At 32.2% G+C, this 25,893-nt stretch overlaps 1 protein-coding gene across 2 annotated transcripts in view; it reads left to right on the plus strand.

The window, feature by feature from the left end:
* The window catches only part of LOC113393495 (bifunctional heparan sulfate N-deacetylase/N-sulfotransferase), a 117,741-nt gene that overhangs the window by 64,086 nt on the left and 27,762 nt on the right, over positions 1-25,893 (plus strand). For both annotated transcript variants that reach the window (XM_026630397.2, XM_026630395.2), the window contains exons 4-8: positions 7,910-8,162; positions 8,588-8,750; positions 13,596-13,802; positions 23,333-23,510; positions 23,886-24,131. In XM_026630397.2, coding sequence (XP_026486182.1) covers positions 7,910-8,162; positions 8,588-8,750; positions 13,596-13,802; positions 23,333-23,510; positions 23,886-24,131 — 1,047 coding nt within the window. The remainder of the gene's footprint in view (positions 1-7,909; positions 8,163-8,587; positions 8,751-13,595; positions 13,803-23,332; positions 23,511-23,885; positions 24,132-25,893) is intronic.

The following is a 25,893-nucleotide window of genomic DNA, read 5'->3' on the forward strand; positions in this document are numbered from 1 at the left end:
AAGTTATCATCTATCATTAGTATACCTACATCAATTCTGTTAGAATTTAAACTTGTCGATAACAATTTACTGTTAATTTTGTTTATGTTTTTTATTTTTTTGAAAAGATGATCGATAAGTCCTCTTCCTCTATCTTTATACCGCATAATTGTCTGCGCATGGACAAATAAACTCTATAGTCCTTTCTTCTCATGGGATGATGGAATGTCATATCTAATAAGACTAAAAAGAGTTCGTGGGACTAACGGATTCCGAACTCCGAACTGCTATGATTACTCGATTACTACTTCTTGACAGACTAACGTAATTGGCATGACCCAGGACCTAACCTGAAAAGATTTATTGTTTAGATTCTTTGAGAAAAACAAAAACTGTTCCATTGAACTCTTCTTCAATTTCATAGTTTAATACTGGTTGTCGGTCTTTATTACTAACTATTGGTGATTGGTGGTAGGGCTTTGTGCAAGCCCGACTGGGTAGGTACCAACCACTCATCAGATATTCTACTCCCAAACAGCAGTACTCAGTATTATTGCGTTTCGGTTTGAAGGGTGAGTGAGCCAGTGTAACTATAGGCACAAGGAAATATCATCTTAGTTCCCAAGGTTGGTGGCGTATTGGTGATGTAAGGTATGGTTAATATTTCTTACAGCGCCATTGTCTATGGGCGGTGGTGACCACTTACCAACAGGTGGTCCATTTACAATAAGCATTACGCCGTCTAATTAAAAAAAAAAACAATATTCTGTATATATTTATACTTTTATTAATAAGACGTAGACGGTTATGCTCGTTTTGTCTCCTACTTAAATCAATAGTTCGATTTTCGATAAAACGTAATAGTAGGATTATCCTGAGGCATAAGCCAGCTGTGTCCTTGAGTAAAGTTCTTTTGTAGATTACATTGTTCGATAATATATCTATAGATATACACATAACTAATATTTATATACAAGGACATAGATATTATATTCGATTATTATCCGTATTATCAATAAATTGAATCGAGTAAGCAGTTTCACTGCTTAAAAACATGTAAATGTCCATTCCGGAATACCAAATATGTAAAACGGTGTCCAAGTGTATTTATTTTTACACTGGCTACAACAGCCATTACTCCCGACAGAACACACGACTACTCACACAGGTAAAATAAGAATTTCATTCCGTGCTATTGTTTAAACAATTATATATAAACATTCACTAACCGATCTTTTCGCCCGTGCCCTAATAATGCCCTGCTGATACGCCGTAAAACACGCCCCGCAATTTTTTTACGTGTTTATTCAAATGTCCTGTAATTTTTCGTAACTACTAATTCGAATTGTAAAGTGTTAAGGACAATATTTATCTACATAAAAATATATAAAAATTGTATAAAAGTTTGTATACGTATATATTTGCTGATATTTATCAGGCTGTCGCTGATTTTTCTGTAGATATTTTATTAAATAAAATAATATAGAAGTTCCATATCTATCGGTATGTAGTTTTTTTATGAAACCAGAATGAACAAACAAAAGCTACCTCTTTAAAATCTTAACTTTTATACTAATATTATAAATGCAAAATTAACTCTGTCTGTCTGCATGTTTGTTGTTCTTTCACGGCCACCTCTGAATCGATTTTGATGAAATGATGTATGATGCAAGCTTGAACTCCTAGGAAGCACACTTGTACTTTTTATGCCTAACATCGCTAAAATGCGAACGAAGCCGCGGCCGACAACTAGTATTAGATAATTATGTATGCATCGCATATAGATAACAAATTGTGATATTGACATAGCTCGCGCGTCATAGTCGACGCGTAATTGCATAATGAACGCCTTCACAATAAACAAAACGGTATAAAGGTTTACCGCATATTGTCTTTACTGGCAACAAATTGAAAGTTTACTGAGGATATTTATAAAATATAAAACAATATTCCTAGAGACCGTTTAGGATCCTATTAATATATTGTTTTGCATATATTTTGGTTTTTATTTATTTATTATTTAAAACAGTGATTTAAATTATTATTATATAATATTATTTAAAACCGATACGACTTGGGAACCTTCAAGAAAAGAACGTACTCATTTCTTAAAGACCGGCAACGCACCTGCAAACTCCCCGGTGTTGCAGATGTCCATGGGCGGTGGTAGTCACTATCCATCAGCCTCGTAAACCTCCTGCTCTTTGCCACCAATTAAATAAAAAAAAATAAAGTTACTTTTTAGGTACCTAGTCACTAAAAAAATTGGTCAGTATAGAAATATTTGCAGACAGGAGCATTCGGTTTAAAGTCGGGGCAAAGCTATCCACCCTGTTTATTCTTACCCTTTCATCTATGCCGTCACTCTGTTGCAGAATAAAAATCGGTTCAATATACTAAACTGGATGTCTAAACTGCACTTGCTTATGAAATGTTTGACGGGTTAGGAATTACTTTTCTTGTGATATTTTTTGTGGCGTCTCGAACTTCGACGACTTCCCGTCGGTTTTTTTTCCTCTACGCTGTTTTTCTTTGGCATCGAATCGCCCCATTAAATTTACCCAGACTTTCGATTATAATAATGTTTTCATTGAATGAAACGTTTCATGTGTCAGAATAAATATTTCGTAATAAGTTGGTTTAGGTCATCGTATGCAAACGAATGTTTCTAACAAATGTGCATAAATGTGTCTGTGTATACGTATGTTATATGATTAAACCGAAAACGAACTAAATATATTGTTGATATATTTTTCTTTTCCCGATATTAAGTGTTATGAAATTAGAAGGAAATATAATACTGGGACATTTTTCAGTTCTTAACATTGTTATGAAAATACGGGGAGGGAGTGGGCGCCTCGTTACATTGTTCACTTTAGATTGCACGTAAATTGAAATAGTGGAGTACTAAATTGACAATTTCCAGTCATATTTGCCTTTGGCCTCTAAAAGATTAATAAAACGGGAAGTAAACACAGTTGCCCGATGTAATTTTGCGAATTAACGTGGAGGGTCAGACTTGTCCCCTGAGTAGGCGTACGTTCAATTGCGTTAATGACAAACCTCCACTAAAGAATCGCTAGTTTATATACGTTTTAAGCCTTATTAAAAGTATTTTTTAATTTGTTTTTATTAAGCGTTTGTTAGTCACAATTGGACCAACTGAAGGTAACTACTGCTCTTAGACATTCGCGCTGTTAGAAATATTAATCAGTCCTTATATTGCCAATGCGCCAACAATCAAACCGAAACACAATAAACAAACAATAGAATTATAGATGAATCATTTTTTTTGTGTCTGTTGACTCAGAACGTAGTGGATGAGCTGGGTAGCGCTTCTGCTTCGCACTAATCTCAAACCTCCTTTCCGCCGGCGAAAACGCTGATGGTGTGTGGTGTGTAGTGTTTTCCCTATGAAGGGAGAATGATGAATCATAGATGACTTGGTGATACTTACAGACCAACTGAAGGTAATTACTGCTCTTAGACATTCGCGCTGTTAGAAATATTAATCAGTCCTTATATTGTCAATGCGCCAACAATCAAACCGAAACACAATAAACAAACAATAGAATTATAGATGAATCTTTTTTTTTGTGTCTGTTGACTCAGAACGTAGTGGGTGAGCTGGGTAGCGCTTCTGCTTCGCACTAATCTCAAACCTCCTTTCCGCCGGCGAAAACGCTGATGGTGTGTGGTGTGTAGTGTTTTCCCTATGAAGGGAGAATGATGAATCATAGATGACTTGGTGATACTTACAGACGGGCTTCCACAAATTCCTACTTCTCAAACACAACCCTAGTTGTCGTATACGTATCTGCTTATTAACATCGAATTAACCGTCATAATAAAAAATCTTTTAATTTTAATCAGGGTAGTAAGAGAAGACCCTTTTAAAAATAATTTCCATTTAAGTATATGTTAAAGTATAAAGAAAATAAATGACAGTAATAAAGCTCCATACACAAAATTATAAAAAAAACTTTGACAATGATTTCATTCATACTAAATTTATTCAAACCATTACTGAAAAAAAACTGTAGCCATAATTATATTAAACTTTATGCTGAAAATAAAAATAAATTATAAATAGCTATATTTGCACATGATATTCAATATTTGGGGTTAATAATGGAGAATTTAATGAATTTCTCCTACGCTTCACGTAGGACGTAAATTTACATTTCGGGTGATATATTGAGTTTATTAATTGCTACCAAGCATGCTCATTCCGAACATCTGATGCGACCTAATTATTACACAGTTTCGCACAGGCAAGGTGTGTTATTCAGAAACGTGAACTTAAATTATAAGATGGCAGTTTCGCGTCGTGGAAGTCGTTGCGGTCATGCTTAGTTCCATTTATAATGGTATCGCGCCTCGCCTTTGCCTTACCCCTCATCGTTATACGTCGTATCTGACAAAATGACTTAATTACTCAAGGAGAAATTTACGCTCACCTAATTCTGTTAAAAACTTAACCTATAAAAGGTAGGAGCGGTTATACTTGATTTGTTCAAGTGATCTGGAAATGGAAAATTTTATGGCTCACATTTACATAATAGCCGTTTACTGATTTTACGACCTCTTCAGACTTGGAGTGAGTACCAGTGAGGCGCATTTCAATTTAATCTTTTTACCGCTTTTTTTATTGTTACTGGCTCACATCTAACCTGTTACGTCATGCTAGACAAAATCTATTATTTTTATTACAAAGCGAACTTTTGTTCAATATTAAAAATGTAAGAATGAAATTGCTCCTATTCCAGCGTTTTTTAAAATTAGATTGATTTTAAATTAATGATTACAAAATGCAAGTGCACGAGTAAAAAGATTCTAACTAAGGGCCTAATAACAAAGCTAGTAAGTTGTAGACTTGTCCTTAAGTTGTATAGAAGCAGGCAGTGGCTGTGGTCGTTAGTTTACTAACTCGTAGCACTTTGCTACCGCCATTAGAGCCAGTCTCCACCGCGAGCGCTCCTTATCTTGACGTCTCGTGCTCTTGCAACTTCTTGTTTATAACACTCCTCGCCCACTTGTTTTGTTGGAACAGTTTTATTGCCTTTTCTTACCCTTTAACACAGTTTTCGATATAATTTGACTAAGAACCCTCAATGGTTCAATTTAAGTTAGACAAATGAGTTTTCATATATATAAATAAATATATATAACATTTACAGAATGTTAAAGCTATACAAAATATTTAATAATGAAAATAATATTATCTTCAAATTTTAATCGAGAAAGTTATTAAACTTAGTACATTTAAAACGAGTTTATATATATTTTTTTAATTTACTTAATTATTACACTTTAGAGGAAAATGACACGAGTCGACCTCTTAACGATACGTTCTATTATCTCAGGGATCGTGGAGCCTTAATCGCAACACCCTCCACCCTGTTATTCAACTCACTCGTTCCCTTATCACGAATTAGCCCTCGTCGCTTTCGGTTCACGGTTAAATTGGACCGTTTCGCTTGCTCTAATTTAAATTGAGCGTTGTCTCCTGTAACGGCAGGACGCTAATTAAGGTAATTAGAAACATGTTAGCGCGAGTTACGGTCGAGGTGTATTCGTTGTGCTCTCTATAAACCCGGCTACGGTATCTTAGAAACGGTACACCCGTTTGGGGGATTGTATGTTGTTAACATTATCAGACATGAAACATGTTATATAGTAGTATTTTAAAGAATGTTATTTTATTTTTAATTATACGTAAATGCACAAAACTTTGTATAAGAATGTTTCGCTAACAACTATTTAAATGACAAATATCGATGTATAATGTTAACAAAGTTGCCAATATACGGGCGAAGTTGAAACGACTGCAGCAAATATAACGTACATACATACATACATACATATATATGTTATTATTGGAAGTTCGAGCGGGGTAGTATTTGCAAGTTAGCGTCCGTTGCTTCGGTCTGTGTGCACTCGAACTGCTAAATTGAACGAGCCTTAACTCAAGCAAAATGAACGGTTGCTTTCATATTTCGCTCCATTTCTCTACCTGGCGGTCTCCGCGTGTTTATGCTTCTCTGTATTTGAATATTTTGACCGTGACCAGAATTAATATGAATTGCATAAATTGATTATTATTTAGAATTTAATATCAATTACGATATTATTTATGTGGAACAAAGAAATAATTATTTTAATGATATCATAATATAATTATATAACCTTTGACGACGGTCGACTCTCTTTGATAAAATAATGAGATAATTGGAACATGTCGCAACTATTCACTATAATTCAGGGTTAAAATTTAATTGGCAATTATGATAACACCGTCCGCAAACTTTAATGAAAATGGTCCTTTTAGAATGTAGATATATTCAAGATAAAACATCTGGATTAATAAATATTGTATCTATATTTATTTTATTAATGTCCTGTTCTTAATTCGAAATAATTTTAAATCTCCTATATAATACTAATAAAATAAAAAAGCGTGACAGTGCTTCAAATCCTTCAGAATCTAAAAAAGGAGGAAACCATTGTCTTATAACAAGTTATTTATAGTCTGTTAAATTGCCGGGTAGTTTATAAAAACATATAATTAATATATAACTATTAAACTTCATTGTTTCAATTAAATCATAAGAATAAGCGCGATCTAATATGTCTAGTCAGAAATTAGTTACGAGTGGTTGCGCGAATATAATAATAAAATGACGTAAATAGTCGATTGTTGTTCGATTTTGTTCCATGTTTGCATGCGTGAACATCTTTTAGAGCCTAAATTCAGATCAACTTAGATTGCACTTACTTGTAAAATATTTCTAAGTGTTTACAGTTCAGAGTTAGGTTCGTTTTTTTTAATTGAACTTTTTATTTTTATTATAAGTTCTTATTCGTCGTATTTTAAGAAACCACAACCTTTATAATAAACAGACGGACATATAGATGTAGAAATAGGGATTTGTGCAATCCCACCTGGGTGGGCATATGACTGTTAAAGAGTAATAGTATTGTTGTATTCCGGTTTGAAAGATGAGTGAGCCAGTGTAACTAAAGGCACGAGAAACAGAACATCTTGGTTCCCAGAATTAGTTGAAGATTCGTGATGTAAGGGATGGTTAATATTTCTTAGGTCGCGAAAGTTTATGGACAATCGCCATCGAGTGGCTCATTTGCCAGTCTGCCTACCTTCTATTAAGGAAAAACAAAGTCAAACTACAGAGTCCTAATAAAAAAATGTAATAAACATTTTGCGAATAAAAGTTCAATAGGAAAACGTCTGCGAATAATTGAATATCGTTTGAGGATTTTCTGTCACTAATTGCGAAGATTAAAAGAATAATAAATATTTTCTTTTATCCGTCAACAGCATTCGTTTGTTATTTTATAAGTGCCTGAATAAGTATACTTGAAAATTTTCAAAGCAACGTTTTGTTATAAATTTATGTTTATTATCATTATGTATATGTACTTCTGATCGATCGATTGATCGATCTGAACTTCACATGATCTTACTATACAAAAGATTTATAAAGATGATGGTTAATAGCCACGATTCGATACGTAGCGGTGTAGTTATTGACAAATTTTATATTTATGAACCGAAATGACTTATATTTTCCAAAAATAATGGTTACAACACTAGGACAAAAAAAATCTCTCTCTTCTTTGGTATCTAAATGGTTATCACGTAACAATATTAGTAACAGTTTTTGGCCTAATAGTGACTTACTGCAAGAAACGTTAGTTCGAGTTATGCCATATGCCATGGAATAATTAAGTACTAAATGGAAATAAAATAAAATATGTAGTTACTAAATCAACCATGTCGTACTTAGATTTGACTTTAATTCGAATGACAACTTCAAATAATACATGTTGTATACTGTTTAGACATTATTTTGGATAAAAAGTAAGTTTTCATTATGCCACTATTTTATACTTGCATACTCTTTCACAGGTACAAAGTGGAAGTTGCAGGCAAAAGTCTGCCAGTGCTTACCACTTTGGACAAGGGGCGATACGGAGTGATTGTGTTCGAGTCGCTGTCGAAATATGCAAATATGGACAAGTGGAATCGAGAACTTCTCGACAAATACTGTCGAGAATATTCAGTAGGGGTCGTCGGGTTCGCAACGCCGGGGGAGGAGAGCCTTGTTGGCGCTCAGTTGAAAGGATTCCCACTCTTCATGCATACCAATCTAAGGCTTAAGGTAAATAGAAATTTATTGTGTAGCATATTGTCGCCCATATTATTAAGCTCCGTCTGAGCGTTATTACCTTTATAATAGAACGTTTATTTATCATAATGTCATTGTAACCTTTGAAAGGTTATACCATTCGAGTTTTGTATTGTTGAGTGAAATATGATCTTATTAGATTTCCATTCAATCACTTTATTATTTATTTATGTAAATATTTATAAAATTCGAGTTAATAAGCATTAATTGTTTGTATTACACGTTCAAAGATTTAATATAGTGCAGTATTTCGTCCATGCAATTTTAAAGGGTACTTTATTATGTAAAATCATAACATGATGATATTAATTTTATTGCTTCAATATGTAGATTCTTATTTTATATCTCAGAAATAATAGATTAAAGAATAATTGTTAATTTTTTTATTGTAAAATCAGGATGCAGCTTTAAATCCAGCGTCGCCGGTGTTGCGGTTAGCTCGCGCCGGCGAAACCGCTTGGGGCTCGCTGCCTGGTGACCACTGGACTGTGTTCAGAGCTAACTCTTCCACATACGAACCTGTGGCTTGGGCGCTGCGAGAGAATGATTATGGCACTAGCGGTAAGTTATCACAGATCGCAGATCATTTTACATATACCAATTAATAAATTTAAAGGTTATGTTCAAAAATATTAACAATCTAGCGTCTCTTCGCGTTTTCAACAGCGTTAGGGCTCCACTCTTGTGAGTTGTAGCGTGATGTTAATAAGTATTCTTTCGACAATAAAAGTTTTTTCAACTTAAAAATAAAAATATTTTTTCAACTCGATGATCCTAAGATTAGTGCATTGAAATTAACCCTACAGTTGAATATAATCGCAAATATATGATATATAATATACAGAGTAATATGGCATATAGATATATGATAAAAAAGTTTGGAGTCAGTTTTCTTTTAATTTCATTTCTATTTCATTCAGGAAATATTTTTAATTGTATATTGATTATTACGTGAAATATACTTGTAATTGATAAACACAGTAGTTATAAAGATTCTTTGTCTTTGGATGGCTTTTATCGGTACAATGTACATTCTTTCAATTTGATTTAGCTTATAAAATGAAGATTTATCGATGCTTATAAAGAGTTTATTTGGATAAATTGACATTTTAAATTCATATTTTTTAAATACTTTGATATTAATATAATTTCATGTGAAGTTATAAATCTTTAATGTTATATATCATTTTAAAGTAATTTTTAATTTAGTTCGGGATTGTTATATACGGTTTGATAGTGTTGCAATTCTCGGAAATGTCCCAATTATCTCGCAAGCGAATACCGATTGAATATACTTATCTCCCCACTCCCTCCAAATTACTCGGATTTACTTATACTAACAAAATTCCTTAAGATTTTTTTTTTAAATTAGAATTGGACAATCGTTGGTAATAATTCGATATTCGGTGTAAATTATTACCCTTAGGTAATTAAATCATTAAAATATGTAAATGTGTACATTTGACGGAACTCATTTATAATTCAAATGTCGAATATTATATCGATAAAGTGTGAGAATTTAACGTCAGCTCACGTACCGTGGACATTTTCTTACCTGTAGCCCAACACGCGTGAAATACGTTATTATATCCGAAAGAATAAAAATGTATGGCACGGAAGGGTTACGTGTGAAGGAACAGTATTCGTAAGCTATCGAATTCGATGACATCACTGGAATTCCGGCACGCTCGCCCCGCGATATGAATAGCAATTCTTGGCGCCATTAGAACACTGAGCTAATGACCCGTGAAACCTAGCTATAATACCTGACCGTTAAACTAGACAGTAACAGAATTAGATTATCGTACTGACAATTTGTATAAATGTTATATATTATACATTATGTAGTATGATGTTATGATATGAATAGACTAGATAGATGATAGATTTAGATAGGTTTTGAGGAGAAAATTATCAGCTTCGATATGAGTGAAATTGGATCGTCGAATATGAGAGCTAGGTTTTCATATGTAAGGTTTATAAATGAAACGTTTATGATGCATTCTATTTTTTGTGAGAGTTCCGGTGGACCTACACTACATGAAAATCTTACATCAAACGAACTTAGTTTCTAACATACTACATGCAGTATCTATGAATTTTGTCAATGTCGGAAAGAAAATGTCGGTCCGGATCCATTTTGGCCGAACTCTGGTAGGGATACTACAAGATCTCATAATATAGCCAAATTATTTGAAGGGGATTTGTACAAAATTTATATAGAAAAAGCGGCAACATCCTTTATAGATATTTCACAATGAACATTTAACAAACAATTTAGCTTTTAAGTGGTTTATTTGAACATTTTTCCCTGTCCAAACAGCAGACTGTGTTAACTAACACAATATAACAGAACTATATCTATTAGTCATATATGACTCACGAGACAGGGAAAGGGCTAAAATAAATGGCAATTACAACTTAATTAAAATTTTACAAAATGAGCAATAAGCTTTGCACGCAAAACATATAATAAAAGTTAAGTGAATCAAGATTGTGTGAAAGTTAAGAAGTGGTGTTAGCACATATATATTTTTTATTAAATATTACAATATATTTATCATCATTCTCCTGCTCTTATCACAATTTTATTTGGAGTTGGCGCAGCATGTCTTCTTCCTCGATACTTCTCTGTCTGACGTCATCTCGCAAGTAACATTCTTTCCAGCCATATCGTCTTTCACACAATCCATCCATCGTTTCTTTGGTCAACCCCTCCTCTATATCCATTTACGCCCATGCTCATGACCTTCCTCACAACATTGTCCTCATTCCTCCTTGCATGAAAGCTCTAGAGACAGCAGCAAAAAACTCAAAAACTACTGAACCGATTACAATATATTTAGATATGCTATACTATGAATAAGGTTTACCTTATTCATATTATAACATTTAATTAAAAACATGTCTGGGTAGGTACCACACACTCAACAGATATACTACCGATAAACAGTAATACTTACTGCTGTTGCAGGGTGAGTCGCCAACCTTTGAAACATCTTAGTTCCAAATGTTGGCGATGCATTGGCGTCAATCCTATATTTTCATAATAAATAACTAAATAGTCTTGCGTCGACCTTGTAACCCCGCGTCGACTACGTAATCGATCTAGTTTAAGGAAGTGTATTCATGTGTAAGAATTCCATATGATACGATCAGGTTTCCTCATGTTCTCCTGTAACCCCGAGCATGAAATTAATTGTAAACTCAAATATGTCCCGACTTCGTACGAGTAAAATTCATAGTGAATTTTTTATTTTCCTTAAATAAATCATAACAATACATAACGATCTCTATTTCACTCTTTTAAAAAAATCTTTTCATACGATTCCAAGTAAACTAACATATGTTTGTATGTACACACTCAACGTTACCTTTTATATCGTATAACAAAATCGGAGTGTCTCATTAGCAGGGATCGCCTATGTTTGCGTCCGCCGGATTCACACCATAAAGTGTGCCTAGGTCAATCGTTTTACAATAAGTTACGTGCTCTTTGGCGTATTCGGATTTATGTCATTATAAATTTACTATTAGAAGCGTGGCTTCGCATAATAATAAACTATTATTTTTATAAAGTCTCCAGATAGTCGCTTTATAGATTTATATTATTTAGGACAAAGTTTCCTTTAAATAATTAGTTAGGTTTAGAGATTTTCTATATACTTACATAATGTATATATTTTTAACAAAACAAACATGTATTAACGTTACGATAATTGATTGATATAAAGGTATTAAGCAAAATTGATATCTCTTTTCATTGTTTCTAAGCTCAATATCGTATGAAAAAATACAAAACCTTTAGTAGCTCACACGAATATAAGTGTTATAGTTCATACTTAAGCTTTTACGGTAGAGTGATTCATAAAAATAAATAGCGTGGTTAATACGATCGTCCTTGACGATTAAGACAATTACGGCTTATTGAGTAAAATATCTTCACCGAGGCCTTTGCTCCGGTGTGGGAAAGTCAATTATTTAAATTGATAGCCAGACCAATAAAAAACAATTCTTATCTCGAGGGGAACTCGGGGCCTAGTCTATAAAAATGCACAAATTGACAGACCCCAACCTCCTTCCCTGTATCGTTTGATTTCATGTGCTTTTTATTATCTCTTTATTAATCTATTTCTGACATTAGTCTGCAGTACATTTAACGATGACACTACATATATTTATCTTATAATCTTATAAATGTAATTCATCTTATCATATAATTATTTGGTTTATCAATAACGAATTTAAAAGTAATTAAAAAAAAACAACTTCTATTTGACTTTTTTATAAATTAGACCCGACTACATACTTTATGAAAATTATATATTTGGAATCCGTGACCGATTTGATAACAGGCTTGATATATCTGTCGATTGGCATATGAAGTCAATTTTCTGCCGTATAATATAACATTACATTGCCTTTGACACGCGGGAACTTGAGACGAAAGCAACGACACTTCATTCATCAAAACACGTTTAGTAGCTTAGCAACTGAAGATCCAGGAATCATACTATGAACATACATTTTAACGTAGTTTCGCAATAGTCGGATAATACAGCGAACATCATCAACATCATCTTTAACTATTTAATAAAAGATAATTATTTATTTTCTATATGTAATATATCTTTGGAACGCAAAAAAATATTTTTTGATAAATATTGTTTTGCACAGAGACAAAGTACGTAACCACTTTTTTGGCAAAAAACCTCACAAACGATTTTAATTAATAACGAAATGAATGCCGTTGGCTCTTATTTAATTTTAAGCCTATTAACAGCAAGAACTTAGGTATTATTCGAGACCTCAGAAGTTTTTCTCGGAATAAGTCGTGTTTCGTTACGTGGGTGTGTATTTTGGGTCAGTTCTGTGAACCGCAAACAAGCTTCGGTAAAAGAAACATTTAAAATCGGTCTCGTGGTTCACAATTTCTAAAAATGTTATAACTGAGATGGAATATCATTAGGTCTGACCGCAACTTACTTAAATAATATATATATTTTTTTATTTAAAGAATTTCTTACCTCATAAAAACACACTGTTTTTCGTTAAAACTATGAAACTGAAATTGGCTCTTTGAAGTTAATAAATTAAATAATTGTTAGAAATATATATGTATATTGTGTTGGTATTTAAGAAAGAAAGCTAAAATTCTAATGGTGGGCTAAGGTCTCGTGTTCTTTTGGAGAGATCGTTTGTAGCTTACTCCACTTCGGTGCCATTCTGCGTCTTGGTGACCACATGTAGAGTTTGTTTCCTTACGATGTTTCTTTGCGATATTAAGCTTTGCAGATTTGCAACTCGCGGTCTTCAATTGAGATTCAGAGTTTGACCTGAAAGTTTTGCTACTGGATTATTTGGCTAAAAACAATTTGGCACTAATATGAATATTTTTCAATACAGAAGACCGAATGCCGTTGGCGACTGTAGTTCAAGATCACGGGCGTTTGGACGGTGTCCAAAGAGTACTCTTCGGATCCGGCCTCCAGTTCTGGCTTCACCGTATTCTGTTTCTGGACGCTCTGAGTTACCTGAGCCATGGCCAGCTTAGTCTGAGCCTCGACAGATGGATACTTGTGGATATTGACGACATATTTGTAGGTGAACGAGGTGAGTAAAAATATTTTGATTTCCTTTTTCAAATTGAATAGTTTATTTATTTTTAAATGAATTGCAGTTATTAAACCACCATGAAATAGTCTCATATTGTTATTTTTATTATATTTTCATGCTATTTTATTGTGATTGATATTATTTCCATACATCTTTTGAGAACTTGTAGCTGCGTAAACAATTTGATTTATTTAACCTATATGTATAAATATAAAATGTTCGAAGAAACATTTAAAATATTTCAATATTAATTTTTATTTATATCTAAATTTTAATTGTTATTATACCAGATATTTATATCGGCCTGGTGCAAATTTAAAATATACTAACCACAATTGTCGATATGACGCCACAACATTTGCAATATTCGATCTGTTGGAACGTTGAAATTTAATAAAAAACCACAATAATAGATTCGATTGCGGTACATATACTCAGTCATTATAATTAATGAAATATATTTCAATAATTAAATGTAAAATGAATCATAAATTCAATACGTTTATTTATTATTTCTTAACAATTTCAACCAATGTATTCTCGAATTATTATTAAACTAATATTATTTTACTTCTCAATATATATCACATCTTTGAAAAAAATATGAGATAAACACAAATATTTACACGGAACTATTATTTTTAAGTATCTAAAATTAAACTAATATATATTTTTTAATTAAATTGCAAACCACATTGTTCAATCGTTAAAGGCATCTTAATTTAAACTAAATGTAAAGCAGAGCATTTACAATAATGACCTTCCAACTCACGTATCTTTAAAATTGAGATTATTTAGATTGGATATCTAAAGTTTTAAATATAAGAGACCTAGTTCTACCGTGTTTTAATTGATTTCATGAAATAGCATCACGCAGTAGTACGTACGTGACAAATAGACATGCAGGCATTCTTACTGTGTATTTGACCTCTGTGCAATTAATAATGTTCCCTTGTCTCGTGTTACATATACAAATATAATTACATAGTATAAAAAAAGTCACTTACCGCTGTCTGTCCCTGTGTATGTTTAGATCTTTAAAATTACACAACAGATTTTGATGCGGTTTCTTACGATGCTGATTATAACATAGTAAAACTTGTTTCGATTCCACCATAATCAATGTTTCGAACATTTTTTTATACCTAATTTTCCATATTTTTAATTGGAAATATAGAGAAAAAGGTACATAATTATTTATTTATATAAATAGGAAAAAATCATACAGTTATATATACCAATCAACCACATAATATTAAATCGTTAATATTTTTCTGTCTTTTTCTTAGTATTTTTTATCATAAATTGTATATTCGTAGTATGAGTGGCACAGTGACACAGTGGCAGTGTACTTTCTTATTGTCAAACCATCGTAATTCAACAGGTTTCTCAGGTAAATTCTTGCAGGAATATAAGCGTAAATAACTATTATTTCTCGCAAGGATTTCATATGAATATTTAACAAATAGGTCAGACTTTGATGCAATGCAAAGACGGCGCTCTTAAGGAGCAATATGAATTATTGTCAGTTAGCGAATACTACATACCTAATCTTAGTTTCCTAGGAACATATTAGGCGTGTCAAATATAATAATACATATTGTAGATCAATCTAAATTATTTGCAGTACAATTATTCTGTACATTATTTGTAATAGTGCCAACGTGAAATGAAACGTGAGAATTATAATAATTAAAGGTAATCAAATAAACCTAAGTCATCCCATAATTATACATTTCAAATCGAAATGTATACTTTATTCAAGAACACCTATACACGTTTACAAGATTACTTTAAATTCAAACCATAAGTTCGTCGTGTAGATTCTACCAAAAAAATCGATCGTTTTTCTCGTCGCACAATTTAAGTTACATATGTGTGTTAATTTAATTAATGATATTTACAAAAGGTAGAATTACCAAAAACAGTAATAAATTTTAATTTTTTTTTTTAATATTGGACAACATCACATACATTACTCTAATCCCAATGTAAGTAGCTAAAGCACTTGTGTTATGGAAAATCATAAGTAACGACGGTACCACAAACACCCAGATCCAAGACAACATAGAAAACTAATGAAATTTTTCTACATCGACTCGGCCGGGAGTCGAACCCGGGACCTCGGAGTGGCGTACCCATGAAAACCGGTGTACACACTACTCGACCACGGAGGTCGTCGAATAAAAATAAAAAGTCGCGAATAAAATTTATTTTTACAACCTTTAATTACTATCCGCCCAATCGGAAATGGGGTGTCGAATGCTAACTCGAATTCCGCTCGCCGAATAACAATTTCAAATAACGAATAAATAAAATAGCCATAGAATGATTGGCATGTTATAGTAGTAGTGAATATTTAGATTTTTACTTCTCAGTTCCGTTGATTACATTTATGGATAAGTACACGGAAAACGGAGCCGGTACGTGACCGTGCGAATACACTAAGGTTCGCTAAATGTGAAAATGTACGCATCGTATAGTATTTTTATGTGTGTGTTGGAACGTATCTGTAACGTTTGAACGCGCTAATCTCTATCCGACCGATATGAAGAAATCTTTTTCCGCTAGAGAGTCCATATATCGAGAAAGGTTACAGATAATGTAACGTAATGCTATGACCCACGTTGAAACAGCGTGGAGCAGCTTGTCAGTAGATATAGATCGACCTCTACACTTCGGCAATAAATCATATAAGTAATACTGAAAATTTGGTGCATGAAAGTAACAGCCATTGATTAACCAATTCTAGTCATTGTCAGCATATAATTAAATAATCACGTAAACTGTTACGTGATTATTTAATTATATGCTGACAATAGCTCTCTAAGTTCAGTCAAAAAACACAACTTCATGTTTTGAATGCTTGTACTCCAAATTTTCCACTAGAGAAGGTTTAACGCTGTTCCAATGCGGGTCGGTGGATACGTAACAAATTCTTATCAGCCACACGCCGGTTTCCTTCACCGCCGAGCTCAAGTGAATTATGAACACAAATTAAGCACATGAAAATTCAGTGGTGCTTGCCCCGGGCTCAAACTCGTAATGATCGATTAAGATGCAGAGACCGGTCGTTACTATTATGTTACGCTGTTCGATGTTATTTATATTTTTTTAGGTTTCGAATCGTGTGCAAACTGTCAATATAAAACGAGTAGTAAATAATTTCAAAAAATTCGTACTATTTAGTACGTTTTGAACACTTAGCATCACCGACGGTCGTATAATATTTATGTATATATATAATTATTTATATATATAAATATTCGGTTATATATATAAATATTCGGTGTATATAAGTGAACTCGTCCTAAACGGTTGAACAAATTACGATGAAATTTCATCTGTGTATTTAGATTGGGCACTGCTATCGGGAAGTAAATAAAATTCTTATTTCATCCGAACGAAGTCAGGGCAGGCAGCTAGTTTACTATAACTGAATTCTAAAAACTGAATTCAGTGCCAATGCCAAACTGCAGTTTTATGCTTCACTTAGCAACATAGACAAACATGTTGATTGATAGCGGAACATTATTATAACAGCGAGCTAGCCTAAATGTACAAAAATGCTTAAAATTCTTACCCAAAAGACTACTTTTGTCACCTAGCTTGGCTGCTGCAAAGTTAATCCGTAATGACAAATTCAAAACACAGCCGAAAATGATCGAAGTCCCTTGACTTGAATCCTTGATACGAAGTGAGTTCTCAAAGAATATGCCTGCTGGTTATTACTATTAATAAAATGACATTGCGGTTGAATAAAATTTGCTGTTCGGAGAAAAGTATATTTGGAAGTAAATAAATAATCAAATTTACTTTGATTTTTATATATTTTCACAAAAATATTATGAAAGGCAAAAAATCATAGTTTAGATCGTACCACAAAAAAAATACAAATTAAAAAGAAAAGTCTTATCATTTAATACAATTAATACGCTCAGTTTAGTATTGTATTGATTAAAAGCGGACGAGGCGGTGAAGCCGATAATTCTGCCGCCTCACTAATTAATTGACAGAAAGCCGATCAATTGGATTAGATTTTCAAAAGTTACACGAATTATACTCGACACCATACGTGGTAATTGTTTAACACATATGTCTAATATATGTGATTTAATGATTTAATATTTACCTAAATATTTATATTATAATATCAAAATATTTTTCCGAAAAACGAATATTGTAATTTTAATTAACGTCAAAATCACTTTCGAGATTATGTGATCTTATATAATGACTAGCTGACCCGACAGACATAGTCCTGTCTTAGCTATGGATGCTAGTCGAGCTGGAATACATCATTAAAAAAAAAATAGACGTATATTTAAAAAAGTACTTTTTTATTTTCATGCTTTTTGATTCACAACATACTTCATAAACGTTATTAAATATTCTGAAAAATCCCATTATTACATCTTATCCACAAAACATTTATACATATATATTAGACTTTAAAAAAAAAGATGAATACAGTCGTTACAAAGTAAAGCCGTTCTCAAGTTATGCCCTGAGCAAGGGAATAAACATAATAACCATTATTTATGCTACCATCGATATAGTAGAGAGAAAATATACATACTTAATTAATAAATAATAGGGAAATATTCTGATTTTATGATAATCTTTGAAGTACTGTAGCTCTATGACACTCGGGTTCTTTACATATCTCTATGCAAAACAAACCAAGTCGATCCGTTACAGTATTTGTTAAAGATCAAAGCAAAAAAATTAATATTATGAGCAATTTATTTTATGAGGTGTCCTGTCATTGATGAAAAACAAATGACAAATTTACATTATTTAAACAACTTTTGGTCAAAATTTTAGGAATATTTTCATCATTACGTAAGCTAGGTACTCGTTCTATAAATAATTCATGATACGAATAATTACCAGACAAAATATCATTTCATTATATCATATCATTTGACGACCGATTAATTTCATATTGATTTACTTAAAACATATAATTATTTTTATGTAAAATAAAACTTTAATATTTACTACATTAGCAAAGTAAGACATTGTGTATTGAGATTTTCAAATTTTTCTAATTATCTTTTATAAAAAGAAATTTTAATAAGTTACTTGAAAATTTGGCTTTATTCTCATCCGTCTGGGTAGGTGACACTATTTAGTATTATTTTGTTCCGGTTGGAAGGTGTAATCAGTGTAATTACAGGCACGAATAACCTTTTAGTTCTCAAGGTTAGTGGCGCATGGTATTGTATGAAACAACTAATGTTTCATGCAGCGCCAGTCCCTACAGGCAGTGGTACCTTAATAAAAAAAAAATCACCTAAATAGTTTCTGAAACATTTTTTTGTCAAACATTAGTAAACCATAACATTATTAGGTATAATATAGAAACTTTAGTACATAAGATTTATATTTTTATTTTCAAAAATACTGCGCAGCGTGTGAAATGGTATTTGTACAGGATCGACCGAACCCCTTTAGTGGTACGTGACTATATCAGTTTTATCTAATGTTATCAGTGTTATGAGGTAGCGTAATCATTCCCATCGTCTTTATAACCCATATAGTATATGAAAGGTTTAAAAAGATAATTTACTACTGATTTTACTTCCTTACTGTTTATATTTTCATTAGAATGATAGGTATTTTACTTATTTTAATATTCATTTTATTTATAACAATTTCAAGTTTTTTATTTATTGTAACAAAAATAATAGAATTAAATGTTTCTACATAATACTTATATAACGTTTGTTACAAACTATAAAAATATTAATTATTCTTACAAAATCCATACTAATCCATACTAATATTATAAATGCGAAAGTAACTCTGTCTGTCTGTCTGTCTCGCTTTCACGCCAGAACTACTGGACCGATTTAAATAAAATTTAGTACACGAAAAGTCTAGAGCCTGAGAAAGGACATAGGCTACTTTTTATTTGGAAAAAAAGGCTGTAAAGGATTGAAAAGGAGGGTGAAAGGTTGTAAGTTTTTGAAAGTATTGTTATTTTTAGAACTAGAAGCATAAAACTTATATGTACACTTATAAACTAACATATCATGACACCCACTAAGGAGCGAATTTTGGAAACTCTACCCCTAAAGAGGTGAAATAGGGGTTGAACTTTTGTATGGAAGTCCGTTATTTTTTAAGATAAAAACATGAAATTTTATTTTTGGGATACTGATTAAAATCGAGTAAATACGAATTTAAGGGTTTTTTGATATTCTACCACTAAGGGGGTGAAATAAGAGTTGAAAATTTAATGGAAGTCCATAATTATTTAAGTTAAAAACATGAAATTTTATTTTTGGGCAACCGACTAATAATTAGTTGATTCGCATTAAATGTTTTTGGATATTTTATGTCTAAGAAGAGGAATTGGGTAGACATTTCGTATGTAGGATAGTCTGGAAGTCCGTCATTTTTGAAGTTAGAAGCACAAAATTTTATTTTTGTGCCATTGATTAAAAATGAGTTTATATACAGGTTAGTCTGGTAGACCGTCATTTTTGAAGTTAGAAACTAGAAATTTTATTTTTAGGATACCGATTAAAAATGAGTTGATACCTATTTAAACGATTCTGGATATTCTACGCCTGAGGAGGGAAATAGAGGTGACATTTCGTATATAGGACAGTCTGGTAGACCGTCATTTTTGAAGTTAGAAACTAGAAATTTTATTTTTAGGATACCGATTAAACATGAGTTGATACCTATTTAAACGATTCTGGATATTCTACGCCTGAGGAGGGAAATAGAGGTGACATTTCGTATATAGGACAGTCTGGTAGACCGTCATTTTTGAAGTTAGAAACTAGAAATTTTATTTTTAGGATACCGATTAAAAATGAGTTGATACCTATTTAAACGATTCTGGATATTCTACGCCTGAGGAGGGAAATAGAGGTGACATTTCGTATATAGGACAGTCTGGTAGACCGTCATTTTTGAAGTTAGAAGCAGGAAACGTATTTAAGCGTTTCCTACCCTAAGGGCTGAAGTACACACCGATGTGGTATACAAAGACGTCTTACATTAACTTAATATTATAAATTAATTTGTAAAGAAAGCCGCGGGTAACAGCTAGTTAATAATAATGATTTCTCTGTAGATAAATCAAATCCTATGAAATTCCACAAATGAATCACATATTATAAACTAAGTGAGCTTTGCTCGGATTTGAACCCCCTATTTCCTGTTGTGATCCATGTAGTCGGTCCACTTTAGACTAAAATTTAATTTAAATAAAAGTTCTAATATCATTTATTTGGTTTAAAAATAAAACTATAGACATTACATCGTAAAGTCAAATCTAAATGCATTTTGCCTATATGTAGTACATACACAAAAATATTTCAAATTTGACATTTTATCAAATTACCACGAAATTTGAATATTATTTTAAATCCATATGCTAGAATATCTAGAATTATCTTTGATATATTTCACAATATACGTATAAATCACCATTAGTTATTGTGGATAAACTCAGGTTGATTCATTGTAGAAGAAATGTCAGTAACACGTATTGAAATCAATTTTTTTTTTTTTCTATTTTGGTATTGATCGTTTTTTTAAATATATTCTACACTAATCTAGTCTCTGTCTGTCGACAACATCATTTTAACTTTCATGACTTTATTATATAGATCACCAGAACCACTGTACTCCTATTGAAAACTTTTTCAACTCTGTATACTCGTTTCGTCCCCGCCAACTTTAAATCTGATCCGATTGTTTATATTGAGTTCAATTTGTATTAATACGTAGCGATGCAATAAAACTGTGACGCATGACGTGTCCGGGGACAGAGCAGGCCATTTATTGGATAAGCGAAAAATCATTGATATTTTACGATTTTATCTTTATTTGATTTTAATATGGTCTGTCATTCAAATTGCATCTTCGTCGAGTCAATTAAAAGCAGCCACCGCTACGTTTGTATTGAATTACAGCAAATAAAATATGGCAAGATATTTCTTTAACGAGATTGTTATTTCATTCGTTATGAGTAATGTAAAATTGGTGATAACAAAGATGATTTCATTTGTTTTATTTGATAAAAATAAGAAGAAAATCTAAATAAAGATTATTTTATAAATTTTTCGTTCATTATATAATGTAATTTCATTAATAGCTTGTAAGCATTTATGGTTTGCTACGTTGTCGCGTCACTGTAATATGTTTATCGTTTAATGTATTTTCATAACAGTTAGAGATTCAAATCTACTTCCCGTCAGCTCAGCGATATTTTTAGACGTGTATAAAACAAACGTTGTTTACAAGTAGCGAGCGATCTAGATTGTGACGAAATTTCGTTCATTCGGCGAAAGATAAAAAAAGCGTTGATAGTACCGTTAGTAAACCCTTTAATGTATTCCGAAAATAATAATTAACAATAAATTTTAATGAATGGACAGATTAATAAGAATAGTAGGTAACCAAGTAGTAGTTCGATCAGTATGTCAAATTGATTATTGAACTCGCTATTCCATATGAGGATCTAACAATAACAAGCAAGAAAATACGTCACGATGGCACTTTTACCTTGCACTGGCACTACAATTGAAACCACTCTTTAAATCCTCAATATACCGCCAACCATGCGATGTTTCTGACCTGTGATCACTCAATTGGCTCACTCAATCTTCACCGAAACAGGCTATTGATGTTTTGCGAAAGAATATAGGAGCATTTCAATTTATTTTTCGAATATTAAAATGAAAATATGTAGTAAAAATAAAATACCTATTTGAAATTCACTTAAAACAAGCGTTTTAAATTGAAAAGGGCGGATAGTGTTAGTACAAGAAAATCGTAATCGTGTTACGTCTATTTACTCAAAAATTGGTTTGATTCCCTTTAAAAAAATAGATTTGCCAAATAACCTAAAGATTATGAAACTAAGAGAATCTAATAGGACTGAATTTAATGATACTCGTCATTCAAAAACATTTGGGTACTGATAAATAGTATCAATTAGTTGGTCTCCTGCGAAACTTCGCGTTTATTCAAAAGATTTTTTATAACCTGACGGGTTTTATTTTGATTTCATTTCATTGTAAACTATAATACACTCGTCTACGTTTGGCGCCAAAATGATGAACCCTTATTCAAATGAAATTTTGAATGTCAAATAGTATATATTAGTAGGTACAGTTAGAATTGGAGTTTGTCGATAACAATTTACTCTACATTTGTTTATATTTTTAATTTTTTTTTCTTATACAGCCGTAGTACTGCTCTCTAACTGGCCAGTAACTTTTTTACGCTCTCTAAAATTAATTCTTTGTTAAATTGTAACAATTTAGTAAATTGCAATCAAAAATCCTCTTTATTTTTCTACACATCTACGGCTGGAACTCTTTAAAATGAGACCACAACCGATTTTTTACGTGCAGCTACCGTCCCATAATCACTTGGACAAAAGTCGGCTTACGCTATTAATATAAAAGATAGAACCCGGGCAGAAGTCGTTATGAGGAAACTTATAGACAAACAATATTTTAATATTTATAAAGTATGTTTTTTATTCGATGCAGGTACGCGTCTACATGAAGAGGACGTGTCGGCGTTGTTGGCGTCTCAGACGGCGCTACAGCGTCTCGTGCCGGGCTTCCGGTTCAACCTCGGTTTCAGCGCAAAGTATTACCATCACGGTACCATCTTGGAGAATCGAGGCGATGATGCTTTACTGAAAAACAGGGAACATTTTAACTGGTACGTTGAAAAATTAATCTTTTGGTCAAGCTTTAATTAGTATAAAAGAATTTTGGGTTTGATATCTTTCTACTTATATTTTGATAGTTAGATTTAAAGATAAAAAAATATATATATCATTACTTGGAAGCACAATGAGATATTATTGTATTATTTAAGATACCTAAGAACTACAGATGTTTTAAACTGTAATTTTTATTATACTTCCTTATACTTATATTTTATATTAATTTTATGTTCGTACTTGTATGTTTGTAAATATATATTTTATATTTATAACATGCTGTTTTGGCCAGTTTTTATTCCAATTATATGTTTGGCCACTAAAATACTATACACTACTACTACTAAATAACAAATAAAAACTTTTAACAGGTTTTGCCATATGTGGAATCACCAACAACCACATTTATACAATAATGTTTCACAACTCGAAACTGAGATGACGATGAACAAACAGTTCGCGATCGAACACGGTATTCCAACAAATTCGTGCTATTCAGTATCACCGCACCATTCGGGAGTGTATCCCGTACATGAACCGTTATATGAAGCGTGGAGAAAAGTCTGGGATGTAAAAGTGACGAGTACCGAAGAATACCCCCATTTACGCCCAGCTAGGTAAGTTTAAAATAATAGTTTTGTTGTTATTCATTCATACTTGACTTGTCCATACTGAGATGATAAACATAAGAGATATAAATTATGATTGTTTTGGAAGAGATTGTGAAGATTGGGAGCTAACTCCACCACGCTGCTACAATGGTACACATGTGGAAGATTTTCATCCGACATTTTTCTCACGATGTTTGCCATCACCGATGTATGTACGAGATGAATTTGCATAATATGTCGGATTAAAATCTAATAGTATTAGCTGAGCAACGGGATAGTTAGTTACTCTATGAAAACATGTCAACGCATATCAACATAATGATTAATATAAATATGTATGATTTAAAAAAAATAACCTATTTGTAAATCTCTTGGGCACTTTAACCGATGATTGCAGGTTCCAATCTAGGCAAGCACCGCTGAATTTTCACGTGCTTAAATTGTGTTTATAATTCATCTCGTGAGACATTAACAGATTATTACTTGTTACTACTAACGAAAAGTAGCATAGAAATAATCCCTAGCTCCTTCCGTATGAAGTCAGTGCGGATTGCAATTCAATCAAATTGAAAATTTGTCCACAAATATGTTATTTCAATATTACAGTCTATAACAAAGTTAGTCTTCGATTCAATACATACCATATTAAATTTAGTTTATAGCTGGTTGGTCCATATAGAACTTGTTTACGACTTCCTATATCGAGTTGCCCGGCGATACACATTGAAACTTGCTATTTAAGCGGTTAGGTATTTATAGTAATATTACCGTATAACGTAATAGTGTGTTTAATATGGTATTAAAAATCTCAAATACATTTTTTGGAAATGCATACTAAAAAGTTTGTATGAAAAAGACAATTACGCTTTCTTGTTTAAAAAATCCATATCTCTTAGAATTTTAGCGATAAAATTAATCTATCTAATTCGTAGCGCAGTTTTTTTATATAAGCCTATACATAATCTTCTTTTGTCTCTAGATGTTCTATCATCACAATTGTATTAATTTTGATATTGAACGTAACAAATACGTAGCAAACAACGAAATTGGAACTAATTAAAACATACCGATTCGTATTGATCCGAGCGGCGATAAATTAAATTGTAAATGTCGTTTATAAATTAAAACGTTTCGGCTGGACACTTACGCATTGACTGACGAATTTATACTTGTGAACGAAATTGGTTTAAACTGTACGTAGGTACGTACACGTACATCGAGGTGTATGAAACTAGCGTGATATTGGGAATTGTTAGTGGTCCAGTATTGTGGTTCCGAAAGTCCTACGGACCGCAAGCGATGCGTTGCGGCGACGCATCGCTTTACAACGTGAGCGAATTTCTGTAGAGATACTCGACTATGCAATACCAATGTACGAGATTGAATATCCAATCCAAAATGGCATGTTATGTTACGGGCAGCGTTTTCGAACGAAATGGAATTCATTTCAAACGTATGTGCTCGACTTGAAAAATATTACATTTTTTACCGATATTTATAATTTATTGGGAACTATATTGTATTGAGCTAAATAGTAAAAACAATTCTAAGCGGAGAAACAATAATATATTTATAATTATATATAAAAGTGGTTTCATAGATAAGACTTGTGTATTATTAGTAAACGATTTGTCCAAAAGGCTTTGCCAAATCGTAACTTAACTTCCTATAGTAGTAATCGTAACTTCCCATACTAGTAACAAACAAAATGTGAACTCGCTATATTAAAATTGTTAAAAACACGCTCTTTGATCGTCGTATTGCAACA

Source organism: Vanessa tameamea, chromosome 6, assembly GCF_037043105.1.
Source record: "Vanessa tameamea isolate UH-Manoa-2023 chromosome 6, ilVanTame1 primary haplotype, whole genome shotgun sequence".
Taxonomy (NCBI): Eukaryota; Metazoa; Arthropoda; class Insecta; order Lepidoptera; family Nymphalidae; genus Vanessa; species Vanessa tameamea.